At 40.7% G+C, this 14,018-nt stretch overlaps 2 protein-coding genes across 6 annotated transcripts in view; one reads left to right on the forward strand and one right to left on the reverse strand.

Annotated features, from left to right (window-relative positions):
* The window catches only part of Dcbld2 (discoidin, CUB and LCCL domain containing 2), a 71,482-nt gene extending 68,862 nt beyond the window's left edge, over positions 1–2,620 (forward strand). Inside the window, exon 17 of the transcript XR_015045763.1 lies at positions 2,297–2,620. The gene's annotated coding sequence lies outside the window, so the exon portion shown is untranslated. The remainder of the gene's footprint in view (positions 1–2,296) is intronic.
* St3gal6 (ST3 beta-galactoside alpha-2,3-sialyltransferase 6) overlaps positions 38–14,018 on the reverse strand; it is a 62,227-nt gene continuing 48,246 nt past the window's right edge. For all 5 annotated transcript variants that reach the window (XM_085832359.1, XM_021184849.3, XM_021184850.3 and 2 more), the window contains 5 exons: positions 6,323–6,418; positions 4,129–4,315; positions 3,884–4,021; positions 2,786–2,938; positions 38–958 (listed from right to left, as the gene is read on the reverse strand). In XM_085832359.1, coding sequence (XP_085688485.1) covers positions 872–958; positions 2,786–2,938; positions 3,884–4,021; positions 4,129–4,315; positions 6,323–6,418 — 661 coding nt within the window. In that variant the 3' untranslated portion in view covers positions 38–871. The remainder of the gene's footprint in view (positions 959–2,785; positions 2,939–3,883; positions 4,022–4,128; positions 4,316–6,322; positions 6,419–14,018) is intronic.

Genomic DNA, 14,018 nt, shown 5'->3' on the forward strand with positions numbered 1-14,018 from the left:
ACTGTTACACTGACACACACCCTTCTTCCCACAGGTAGGCTAACCTCTGAGCTCAAGTCCAGTCTGGACTACATTGTAGTTCTAGGCCATCCAGCACTACATAGACCCTGTCTAAAACAAACAACAACAACAAAAAAAAAAACTTTTTAGTTTTGAAAAATGATGCTGGAGGGTGCAGCAATTGGCACATAGCTGCAATCCCAGTACTTGGGAAGCTGAGGCAAGAGAACCAAGTTCCAGCCTAGCCTAGGCTAGGCTACATAGTAAGAAGCTGACCCCACCCCCCCACCCCTTCCAAATCAAAGTCTCAGGATGCTCGTTAGAAGAGCATGCTTTTCAAGCATGGAGAAGGCTATCTTTTCTCCCTAACAGCAAATCATTACATTATTACTGGTTTAATTAATTGTAAAGAGAACTTAATTAAACCACAATGGACACCACGGACTTCCAGGCAATTCTCGTGTTCTGCACCTGGCTCCCAGTCACATGCCCAAGAGGTAACCAATCTTAAGCAGCTCAAAGTGATATGTGACTATCAGCACAAGCGAAGTCAACTAAATCTCCTAGAACTCTTTAAGATGAAGGAACTATGAAAAGGTATTTTAAAACACCTCAGAACGCTAAAAAGATCACATTTAAAAACAACATAATCAAAACTTTACATTTTTCCCTGATATCTTAACTAAAAATCTTGCTTTTCATAAATATATTCACAGCAATTTAGCCGGTGGTTACAAGTCACCAGGCAGCAACAAGACTTAATACACATAATTTGATAAGTTCATCCAATATATTTAAATATAAACTAAAATTTGCGGTACAAAAATAAAACTAATACTGTTTAGCATCATCATCTTTTGGATCCATAGGGTCAATTTTGAGTCAAGTTGATCACCATTTTTTTCTTTATAATGTCGTTTAGAAAGAGCTGCTCTGCAGTCAGATTGTGATATGCATTCTGGAAAAGAAAATGAGATAGGCTGGTCACCAATCCTACTCTCCGGACATTATCAAAGTGAGATGCTCTAATACCCCGCATGGTAAAAAGTTCCCATCATAAGCTCAGAAGTTAGTAACAAGTTGCATGGACCTTTGTTCCCTGCTTGCCCTTTTTGGTTCAAGAATGACCCCAAATCTCACTTTCCACCTGAATTGTACAGAGACCAAAAACTTAAGTCAGGACGTGCGATGAAAGGGTAGCACCTAGAACCCATTTTTAGAAGTTGGCCTGGAGATAAGATATCATAAAACCTAATGGCTGCAGGGTTGGTGAGTTGATAACAGCATTTCTTTAAGCCCAGGTCTACTCACACTTCTAGGTAGTGGGGGATGACCTTAAACTCCTGGTCCTCCTGCCTCCACCTTTAAAACAACAGTTCTGAGCCTGACGTGGCTTTCCAATGGTTATCTTTTTGACTGTGTGACAAGGTGATTCAGGAGGCTCATAAGAAGAGGCCAGCCTGGATTACAAAGGAAGATCCTATAAGATATTTTTCAAAAGATCTAAGATATTAGCTCAGTGGTAGACTATTTGCTTAGCCTTCTTGCACACCTGAGTTCAATTCTTAATCCTGCAAACACTAGTGATTCTGCTAGGTGGGTAGCTCCGTGGCTGACTGCTTGCCTCGTATAGTATACTAGTCCAATCACCAGCCCCACAATTAAAAAAAAAAAAAAAAAAAAAAAAAAAAAAGCGCTGTCCTATTGAAATCCCCAGGAAGTTGCTTCCGGTATTCTGCACTTGTTACTTGTTTCAATATTCTGTAAGTGCTATAGGAAATGGGCTGAGGGAAAAGGCTCAAAATTGATTCTAAGCTTAAAAATTTGGTCTCATGTTCGAGGAACAAGAAGCAGCAGTAAAGTTCAACATGAGTGTTGCTTCCCCAGCTCTGAGGTACTCTGGGATTACTCAACAGGACAGATTTCATGAGCCGCCGCCTGATACTTTTATTGCCAATTACTCCCTATTTCATGTTTTTTAAATGTAACATTTATGATGTATAATTAATCTTAAGAATCCCAAAAATAGGAAATTCCTTCTCATTCAAAACTTGACCCTCAGGATCAAGACCAGCATCAGTGTCTGATCAAGAGGCTCATGACCCGATAAAGAGGTCTGCCACATTGTCTATGTGAATGAAGTCTTCTATAGGGTTTTCATGTTTCTAGACCGCCTTGTCTCCTTAACTGAAGTGGGAGCATAATTATTATGACCAGAGTGATGATTTTGTGAGTTCATGTGTCTCTGACACACCAGTTGATTATAATAAATATTATTTTGTTTTGTTTTTTAAAGAAATCTAAAATAAGACTCAGTCCCTCTTGGGATTTGATGAAACAGCAGACGCCATGAGGCTAGCCAAAGAATCCAAGACCCACAATTTAGAGACTGCTGCCACAGGAAAATAACTACTCGACCAGAATCCCATTTTCAGCCTTTGGGAACTCAAGAATGTGAAACGGGAAACATAGGCCATGAGAGACGAAACTCAGGAAAAGGACTTGTAAGGACCTGAGTTCCACTTCTAGCATGTGTGTAAAATGCTAAGTGTGGGAACTTTGACCACACTTGTGATCCCAGCACTGGAGAGATGGCAACAGACTGATCTCTGATTGGCTGGCCAGACCTGCCTACACTGCTTAGTAAATTCTGTACCAGTGGGAGACTAAAAGAAACTGAGCCGTTAACACTTAACTCTGACCTCCTGAGACACCCACACATGTATGTACCTACAAACATGAACACAATACATTTTTTTTTAAAGCAGTAAAAAGGGAAAATTACCTGCTTCATCAAAGACATGGTGGCATTCCCGTAGTAGTGTAAAGGACTGTTGGGGCTGTAAAGGTTGTACTTAAAACCAGCGAGATGCACTTCACTGCATATGTGAAATGCCATTGTGATGGCAATAATTCCTGTTGTAGGATGTTTGGGTTTCTAAGAAGAAATCAGAAACTTCAAAAGTCAGAAAAGGCTACATTCTTTCCAAACATAGTTGGCTGCCCTGGTCTGATGAAAATGGATTTCTAAACAGTAACAGAGACATTTTCAGCCATCGTTATGTCGTAAGACTCAAGCCCCAAAGAGAACACATTCCTCTGACAAGGATGTAACACTATGGTTGATATCTTGGAAAGTCTTTAGGTCAGGAGAGTCTGTTCACTAATTTGTGCCCTTGTGGACAACACTTTATTTTTCTCCCTTCTCCAGCCTTGGAGATTGGAGCATTCTAACACACTCCCACAACAGTGTGTCACCCCCAGCATATGACAGGAACTTCTAGAACGGAGCTAAAAGGGTCTCTTATTGCGTTGGGAGGCCAAAGCCAGGAGATCTCTGAGTCTGAGGCCAGCCTGGTCTACAAAGTGAGTTCTAGGACAGGCAGGGTTTCACAGAGAAACCCTATCTGGAAAAATGGGGGAGGGAGAGTTGCTTCCTGACATGTGTGTATGCCTCAGGTATTTCATGTGGATGGACACAGTGCTTGAGACAATTCTTTTCACTCTTAAAAGCTACATCCTTATCCTGAAGCTCTTCTGTACACAAGGCCGCTGTGCAGTCCACTAGTCACTCAGGCCTTGATGTACAACACTGAGGATGACATTGTAAGAAATGAACTATTGGCCATTCAGGAAAAAGGAGTCTGAAGGCTGTGTGTACAAAAGAACCCCAAAACATACACTCATCCCTTAAAGACATTTTTGGCAACCTGTAAGACATGAGAGCATATCCATTTGGTGTCCAATTTCATGAACACATCTATAGTCCTAAGAAATTATCATTGAGCCATGGTTCTTAGTTAGCAATTGCTGAGAGCTCTCATGTCCCTCTATGCCCTGGGCTGGATGCTTCGTGTGAAACTGTGGGATGATATATACATACCTGATCCTTGGGAAATACTCTGGGAAAACGAAGCATTTGAAAAGCTGCTTCTCTGATGATATATGGATCTAATATTCTGATTTGGTACTGTTTATAGATCAGTTTTAAGGCTGGTGTCTTCCAAAACCCTTGAGTATTCTGAAATAAAGAACACAGAAAATGGGATGTTGGGAATGTATTTTACTTTAGAGGGGGGAGGGGAAATACTGAAGATAATCTGAACCTAAATAGTTTTGCCAACTTACTATTTTTTTACCTAGCAGTATTTCCACCAGCCACCTTAAATCCTGTGGCTTAAAGACGACGAGAACCGCTGTCGTATTGGGATCATAGTGACTGGAGTCCGAAAAGAGAGACTCTGGATAAAAAAGCCTGAAGGTTGTTCTTTTCCCAACTTCCTCTTCATGGCCTAAGACAGGACCCTTGTTCATTCTGTGAGTGGTAAGACAACAGAATACAGGATAAGTGGAGGGTAAGCCATTTCATCGAGTTCTGAGGCTTCAGAAATGGGCAGGTGTCTGCACTCTAGAACCCCAAGATTAATATTTTACAGTAATGACATTCCTTCTCACAAGACAGTCATCTGTATTCAAATACTAATTATAGCATCAGTCATTCAGTCTGACCTGCACACAACTGAAAGAAATGAAAATACAGAGCCACAAGAGTTACTGCAGTTAGAAAGAGACCATAGTGGATAACCACGCAAAGCCACTTTGGATTGACAACTAAAGGCCCAGAATTCTTGAGAAAGTTACATACCTATAGGCTACACAGCACTAAAATACGAGGATGTGTATACTACATAACTGATAAGCATGAAGAATCACATTTGAACTAAGCATGAAGACCCACTGAAATTGTGTTCTGGGCTGGAAAGATGGCTCAGTGGTTAAAAGCTTTTGGTGTTCTTCCAGAGACCTGAAGGTCAGTTCCCAGCACCCACATGCTGACTCACAACTGTCCCTAACTCCAGTTCCAAGGAATCCTGTGCCACCTTCTGGTTTCCACAGGCACCAGGCACACACAAACTGTGTGCTTACATACATGCACGCAAACACTCATAAAAGTAAATCCTTATTGTTTTTTAAGTATTCTGAAATTAGCCCCATAAAAATTCTATATCACACTCATCGCCCAATTAGAGGAATGCCTTTTGCAACTGAACTAAAAACACTACAAAAGATTACTACTGCTGGATTAATTCAAGGCCAAAGTCAAGACACTCACTGAGGACACACTATAAAGGCATTCTATTAGAAAAAGAAATGTTTTCTTTCTAAAACAATGTTCCCTGGGAGGATAAATGCTGTTTTACCCTTTTGCCACCAGCTCTATACTACTAGATTCTTGCAGTGGGTTTCAAAAGGTACCCATGATATTTCCCTACAAAGACTGGCTAAAGTTCTGAAAAGTATCCAAGTCAAACATCTCTACGTGGGAAAATGGATGAATCTAACTGTTCTATAAATTACCACAACTTCTTCAAAATGGGTAATAAAGAGAAAATAAGATGTCTTGCTATGCAGCTATTAGCTTATAACCCAGAAAACCTCCAGATGCACTGCAGGGCCTTCCCAGTGTGTGGCCACAATGGCTGCTTATTTGGAGTACGTCACCACATCTAATAAAGCAGCAAGTGTAACCTAGCATGAAGTTTGTCCACTTCCCCAATTGTGCCCAAGCATCTGCTGCCCAAATATAGCAACGACTCTTGATGCCTCATCCCATGCCTTATCCCTCAGGCACCATTGTCTGCTGCAGCCAGAATGCTTTCAAGAAATGTTTCATTGAGATCCTATGTGAAAGGCTTCTGACGCTCCTAATGGCCTTAATAATGTAGTCTTTGAGCCTTAAACATCCCTGCATAGCCTGCTCTTTGCCCACCTCAGCAGCTTCTGGTTAGACCACTCTCCTGAACCAGGGTTTATCTGCTGCTCTTCTGATGGATAAAAGCTTCCTGAGAAACTGCAATACCTATCCTGTCTGGACAACTCCTCCACTTGTCTTCACATAGCTAGTCTTGCATGTGTCCTTTGGTCTAGCTTAAATTAAATTTCACCTCTAAACGGTAACCCTTTCCCAAGTAGTCACTTGATAATTCTGTATCATCTCTTTTATTTGTCTATGATATACTATCTGCTTATATATTTGATTACTGTTTTTTTAGAATGTAAATACTACAAGGTACAAACACACTCTTATCATGCACTAATCTCCCCTACGCCTAGCTTTGTCCCTGGTATATCAAGTGGACTAGTTAAATATTTGCTGAATCAGTGATCTGAAACCTAGTTTACTATAGCCAGTAACCAAGGCAGCAGAGCTGTATAATCAGGTGCATAAGTGGCCAAGTACTCTTTAAACACAGCTGTCCTGGAGTAGAAAACCACATTCTCTTTAAGCAGTTCTAGGTTAGTGACTAGGAGATATACTTACCTTATTATTACATCATAGGAGTCGATTGTTGCTCCTAATGTCTTATTCTTCAACACTCCTCCATTACCAACCACCACACACCTTTTACATGGCACTCTGTTGGGCAAACAGACAAGGGAAAAACTGAGTCATCGCATTTACAAAACCGGGTGATTCTAAGAACCTGCTGCTTTCTGGAACCAAGTCAAATTCCACCTGACACGTAAGTAGAAAAAGAACCAACTGTGTCTGAGATCCGGAGATTCAAGAAACATACTGCTGTTAGGGAAAGTATAGCACCATGGTTGACATCACCCCTTAGTGGCTCATGCACATATCCATTCCCTCTGTGGTCCTTAAAAACCACCACTTTAGAAAGAGAAACCTGGTTATCTCCTGATAGACAAACAAAGAAATAAATTTGGAGGAAAAAAAAATATGTAGCATTCAAAGTCCAAACTCTAAACACGTAGGACTAGCATTGGATTCCAAACTTCCAGAGTGCTAAGGTGTTTCCTCAGCTCGAGCTTGCATGTGCAAGCATGGCTCACACGACATTGCTATCTAGGTTTAAAACCAGCATTCCCCATTCCTCATCTACCCTTGGCTTTCTCTTGCACCATACGAGTGAGGAAATGGCCAGTTTGGAATGTGGTAAAGGGAGGGCAGCTCTCTTTACCCTGCCTGGGCTCACTTCAACTTCTCGAACACTGACTGCTTCTGTTTGTTTCATGCAAGCACTGTGCTCACAGTACTTGTGCTCACAGTACTTCTGAAAAGGCTTTAAGGAAAGCACAGAGGGGGCTTCCTGTAGCAGGCCAGAGTCAAACCCTGGGGTGGAACAGTATTGGTCCTCAGCCAATGTGACCTTGGCCTGGGATTCTTGTTCACTAGGCCTACAAAATAAGGCTCCTTCTCTGGGACACAGGGGTGTAGACAAGGAGTCTTGCAAAGGGCCCCTCCCTAGTCCTTCCTAGTCCTTGAAGCAAAGGAACACTAAAGGCAAACCTGTTCCTTAAGAAAGCAGCTGACCAGTCAACCTCAAAACTTTTAAGACTTTAAAAAAAAAGGTGCAATAAAACTGTGTAATATTTAAATCCAGAGAATGTAGAAGCATGTAGCATTTAAAAGAACCAGACTGGGTTAAGAGATGATGTATGCATTCTGTAATAGAATTTACCCTTTTAGCAGGGCACATATTTCAATTAACTAGTTTATGTTTTTTTTTAATATTTTTATTACATATTTTCCTCAATTATATTTCCAATGCTATCCCAAAAGTCCCCCATAGCGCCCCCCACTTCCCTACCCACCCATTTCCATTCTTATGGCCCTGGCATTCCCCTATATTGGGGCATATAAAGTTTGCAAGTCCAATGGGCCTCTCTTTCAATTGATGGCCGACTAGGCCATCTTTCCATACATATGCAGCTAGAGACAAGAGCTCCCGGGTTCTGGTTAGTACATCATGTTGTTCCAACAATAGGGTTGCAGATCCCTTTAGCTCCTTGGGTACTTTCTCTAGCTTCTCCATTGGGAGCCCTGTGATACATCCAATAGCTGACTGTGAACATTCACTCCTGTGTTTGCTAGGCCCCAGCATCGTCTCACAAGAGACAGCTATATTTGGGTCCTTTCAGCAAAATCTTGCTAGTGTATGCAATGGTGTCAGCGTTTAGAAGCTGCTTATGGGATGGATCCCTGGATACGGCAGTCTCTAAATGGTCCATCCTTTCATCACAGCTACGAACTTTGTCTCTGTAACTCCTTCCCTGGGTGTTTTGTTCCCAATTCTAAGAAGGGGCACAGTGTCTACACTTTGGTCTTCATTCTTCTTGAGTTTCATGCGTTTAGCAAATTGTATCTTATATCTTGGGTATCCTAAGTTTTGGGCTAATATCCACTTATCAGTGAATACATATTGTGTGAGTTCTTTTGTGATTGTGTTACTTCACTCAAGATGATGCCCTCCAGGTCCATCCATTTGGCTAGGAATTTCATAAATTCATTCTTTTTAATAGCTGAGTAGTACTCCATTGTGTAAATGTACCATAATTTCTGTATCCATTCCTCTGTTGAGGGACATCTGGGTTCTTTCCAGCTTCTGGCTATTATAAATAGGGCTGCTATGAACATAGTGGAGCATGTGTCCTTTATACCGGTTGGGACATCTTCTGGATATATGCCCAGGAGAGGTATTGCTGGATCCTCCAGTAGTACTATGTCCAATTTTCTGAGGAACCGCCAGACTGATTTCCAGAGGGGTTATACAAGCTTGCAATCCCACCAACAATGGAGGAGTGTTCCTCTTTCTCCACATCCTCGCCAGCATCTGCTGTCACCTGAATTTTTGATCTTAGCCATTCTGACTGGTGTGAGGTGGAATCTCAGGGTTGTTTTGATTTGCATTTCCCTGATGATTAAGGATGTTGAACATTTTTTCAGGTGCTTCTCTGCCATTCGGTATTCCTCAGGTGAGAATTCTTTGTTCAGTTCTGAGCCCCATTTTTTAATGGGGTTATTTGACTTTCTGGAGTCTGCCTTCTTGAGTTCTTTAAATATATTGGATATTAGTCCCTTATCTGATTTAGGATAGGTGAAGATCCTTTCCCAATCTGTTGGTGGTTTTTTTGTCTTATTGATGGTGTCTTTAGCCTTGCAGAAGCTTTGCAGTTTCATGAGGTCCCACTTGTCAATTCTCGATCTTACAGCACAAGCCATTACTGTTCTATTCAGGAATTTTTCCCCTGTGCCCATATCTTCAAGGCTTTTCCCCACTTTCTCCTCTATAAGTTTCAGTGTCTCTGGTTTTATGTGAAGTTCCTTGATCCACTTAGACTTGACCTTAGTACAAGGAGATAGGAATGGATCGATTCGCATTCTTCTACATGTTAACAACCAGTTGTGCCAGCACCATTTGTTGAAAATGCTGTCTTTCTTCCACTGGATGTTTTTAGCTCCCTTGTCGAAGATCAAGTGACCGTAGGTGTGTGGGTTCATTTCTGGGTCTTCAATTCTATTCCATTGGTCTATTTGTCTGTCACTATACCAGTACCATGCAGTTTTTATCACAATTGCTCTGTAGTAAAGCTTTAGGTCCGGCATGGTGATTCCACCAGAGGTTCTTTTATCCTTGAGAAGAGTTTTTGCTATCCTAGGTTTTTTGTTATTCCAGATGAATTTGCAGATTGCACTTTCTAATTCGTTGAAGAATTGATTTGGAATTTTGATGGGGATTGCATTGAATCTGTAGATTGCTTTTGGCAAGATAGCCATTTTTACAATGTTGATCCTGCCAATCCATGAGCATGGGAGATCTTTCCATCTTCTGAGATCTTCTAGAATTTCTTTCTTCAGAGACTTGAAGTTTTATTATACAGATCTTTCACTTCCTTAGTTAGAGTCATGCCAAGATATTTTATATTATTTGTGACTATTGAGAAGGGTGTTGTTTCCATAATTTCTTTCTCGGCCTGTTTATTCTTTGTGTAGAGAAAGGCCATTGATTTGTTTGAGTTAATTTTATATCCAGCTACTTCGCCGAAGCTGTTTATCAGGCTTAGGAGTTCTCTGGTGGAATTTTTAGGGTCACTTATATATACTATCATATCATCTGCAAAAAGTGATATTTTGACTTCATCTTTTCCAATTTGTATCCCTTTGATCTCCTTTTGTTGTCGAATTGCTCTGGCTAGGACTTCAAGTACAATGTTGAATAGGTATGGAGAAAGTGGACAGCCTTGTCTAGTCCCTGATTTTAGAGGGATTGCTTCAAGCTTCTCACCATTTACTTTGATGTTGGCTACTGGTTTGCTGTAGATTGCTTTTATCATGTTTAGGTATGGGCCTTGAATTCCTGATCTTTCCAAGACTTTTATCATGAATGGGTGTTGGATCTTGTCAAATGTTTTTTCCGCATCTAACGAGATGACCATGTGGTTTTTGTCTTTGAGTTTTTTTATATACTGGATTACATTGATGGATTTCCGTATATTGAACCATCCCTGCAACCCTGGGATGAAACCTACTTGGTCAGGATGGATGATTGTTTTGATGTGTTCTTGGATTCGGTTAGCAAGAACTTTATTGAGGATTTTTGCATCAATATTCATAAGGGATATTGGTCTGAAGTTTTCTATCTTTGTTGGGTCTTTTTGTGGTTTAGGTATCAGAGTAATTGTGGCTTCATAGAATGAGTTGGGTAGAGTACCTTCTGTTTCTATTTTGTGGAATAGTTTGTGAAGAACTGGGATTAGATCTTCTTTGAAGGTCTGATAGAACTCTGCACTAAACCCATCTGGTCCTGGGCTTTTTTTAGTTGGGAGACTATTAATGACTGCTTCTATTTCTTTGGGGGATATAGGGCTGTTTAGATCATTAACCTGATCTTGATTCAACTTTGGTACCTGGTATCTGTCTAGGAACTTCTCCATTTCATCCAGGTTCTCCAGTTTTGTTGAGTATAGCCTTTGGTAGAAGGATCTGATGGTGTTTTGGATGTCTTCAGGATCTGTTGTTATGTCTCCTTTTTCATTTCTGATTTTGTTAATTAGGATGCTTTCCCTGTGCCCTCTAGTGAGTCTGGCTAAGGGTTTATCTATCTTGTTGATTTTCTCAAAGAACCAGCTCCTTGATTGGTTGATTCTTTGAATAGTTCTTCTTGTTTCCACTTGGTTGATTTCGCCCCTGAGTTTGATTATTTCCTGCCGTCTACTCCTCTTGGGTGAATTTGCTTCCTTTTGTTCTAGTGCTTTTAGGTATGTTGTCAAGCTGCTAATGTGTGCTCTTTCTAGTTTCCTTTTGGAGGCACTCAGAGCTATGAGTTTTCCTCTTAGAAATGCTTTCATTGCATCCCGTAAGATTGGGTATGTTGTGGCTTCATTTTCATTGAACTCTAAAAAGTCCTTAATTTCTTTCTTTATTCCTTCCTTGACCAAGGTATCATTGAGAAGAGTGTTGTTCAGTTTCCACATGAAGGTTGGCTTTCTATTATTCATTTTGTTATTGAAGATCAGCCTTAGTCCATGGTAATCTGATAGGATGCATGGGACAATTTCAATATTTTTGTATCTGTTGAGGCCTGTTTTGTGACCAATTATGTGGTCAATTTTGGAGAAGGTACCATGAGGTGCTGAGAAGAAGGTATATCCTTTTGTTTTAGGATAGAATGTTCTATAGATATCTGCCAGATCCATTTGATTCATAATTTCTCTTAGTTTCTCTGTGTCCCTGTTTAGTTTCTGTTTCCATGATCTGTCCATTGGTGAAAATGGTGTGTTGAAGTCTCCCACTATTATTGTATGAGGTGCAATGTGTGCTTTGAGATTTACTAAAGTTTCTTTAATGAATGTGGCTGCCTTTGTATTTAGAGCATAGATATTCAGGATTGATAGTTCCTCTTGGAGGATTTTACCTTTGATGAGTATGAAGTGTCCCTCCCTGTCTTTTTTAATGACTTTGGGTTGGAAGTCAATGTTATCAGATATTAGAATGGCTACTCCAGCTTGTTTCTTCATACCATTTGCTTGGAAAATTGTTTTCCAGCCTTTCATTCTGAGGTAGTGTCTATCTTTTTCTCTGAGATGAGTTTCCTGTAAGCAGCAAAATGTTGGGTCTTGTTTGTGTAGCCAGTTTGTTAGTCTATGTCTTTTTATCGGGGAGTTGAGTCCATTGATATTAAGAGATATTAAGGAAAAGTAATTGTTGTTTCCTGTTATTTTTGTTGTTAAAGTTGGCATTCTGTTCTTGTGGCTGTCTTCTTTTAGGTTTGTTGAGGGATTACCTTCTTGTTGTTTCTAGGGCGTGGTTCCTGTCCTTGTATTGGTTTTTTTCTGTTATTATCCTTTGAAGGGCTGGATTCGTGGAGAGATAATGTGTGAATTTGGTTTTGTCGTGGAATACTTTGGTTTCTCCATCTATGTTAATTCAAAGTTTGGCTGGGTATAGTAGCCTGGGCTGGAATTTGTGTTCTTTTAGTGTCTGTATAACATCCGTCCAGGATCTTCTGCCTTTCATAGTCTCTGGTGAAAAATCTGGTGTAATTCTGATAGGCTTGCCTTTATATGTTACTTGGCCTTTTTCTCTTACTGCTTTTAGTATTCTATCTTTATTTAGAGCATTTGTTGTTCTGATTATTATGTGTCGGGAGGTATTTCTTTTCTGGTCCAGTCTATTTGGAGTTCTGTAGGCTTCTTGTATGTTCATGGGCATCTCTTTCTTTAGATTTGGGAAGTTTTCTTCTATAATTTTGTTGAAGATGTTTGCTGGTCCTTTGAGTTGAAAATCTTCATTCTCATCCACTCCTATTATCCGTAGGTTTGGTCTTCTCATTGTGTCCTGTATTTCTTGGATGTTTTGAGTTAGGATCTTTTTGCATTTTACATTTTCCTTGATTGTTGTGCAGATGTTCTCTATGGAATCTTCTGCACCTGAGATTCTCTCTTCCATCTCTTGTATTCTGTTGCTGATGCTGGTATCTATGGTTCCAGATTTCTTTCCTAGGGTTTCTATCTCCAGTGTTGCCTCATTTTGGGTTTTCTTTATTGTGTCTACTTCCCTTTTTAGGTCTAGTATGGTTTTGTTCATTTCCATCACCTGTTTGGATGTGTTTTCCTGTTTTTCATTAAGGACTTCTACCTGTTTGATTATGTTATCCTGTTTTTCTTTAAGGATTTGTAACTCTTTAGCAGTGTTCTCCTGCAATTCTTTAAGGGATTTTTGTGCTTCCTCTTTACTGTTCTCTACCTGTTTATCAGTGTTCCTTTGTATTTCTTTAAGTGTGTTATTAAAGTCCTTCTTGAAGTCCTCTACCATCATCAGGAGATATGCTTTTAGATCCGTGTCTAGCTTTTCCGGTGTGTTGGGGTGCCCTGGACTGGGCGAAGTGGGAGTGCTGGGTTCTGATGATGGTGAGTGGTCTTGGTTTCTGTTAGTAAGATTATTACGTTTACCTTTCGCCATCTGGTAATCTCTGGGGTTAGTTGTTGTCGTTGTCACTGTTTAAAAATTGGAGCAGAAGCTGTGTTCCACTCACCAGCAGTCTCAAAATCCTGTGGCGGGGGTCGTGGGTAGCTGGCGGGTGTCAGCCGACCCTGCGCTCTAGCTACCCCTGTGCTGGTCCGGCCGGATGAGGCCTGTGGCCCTACTCAGGCTGGTTTCTGCTTCCCTAACTAATGCAGTCTCAGGTCCCGCGCGCAATTGGATTGGAGCAGAAGCTGTGTTCCACTCACCAGAAGTCTTAAGATCCTGTGGCGGGTGTTGTGGGTAGCTGGCGAGTGTCATCCGACCCTGCGCCCTAGCTACCCCGGTGCTTTTCTGACCGGAAGAGCCTAGTTTATGTTTTAAGCATTAATATTACAAAGGCACTTTTAAAAATATAAATTCCTTACCCATTTTAATTACATTTATATTCTCTCTCTCTCTCTGTGTCTGTGTGTGTGTGTGTGTGTGTGTGTGTATCTGTGTGTCTGTGTATAGGCAGTACAAATGTGGTGATCACAGGACAATTAATGGGAGTTGGCTTTCCCTTTCCATCATGTGGGTGCTGGTGAATAAACCCTGGTCACCAAAACTGGCAGCAAATCTTTTTACCCACTAAACTATCTCACCAGCTCCTCTCCTGCAAACACTCATAAACCCCTTTAACTGGAGTTTTCTTTTTAGCTCCATTTAAGTATCAGTTCTGTCTACATCGGTGTCTACTTTACCAGATAAGAAC

This window comes from Mus caroli, unplaced genomic scaffold (genome assembly GCF_978045245.1).
Source record: "Mus caroli unplaced genomic scaffold, Mus_caroli_1 scaffold_17, whole genome shotgun sequence".
Classification (NCBI taxonomy): Eukaryota; Metazoa; Chordata; class Mammalia; order Rodentia; family Muridae; genus Mus; species Mus caroli.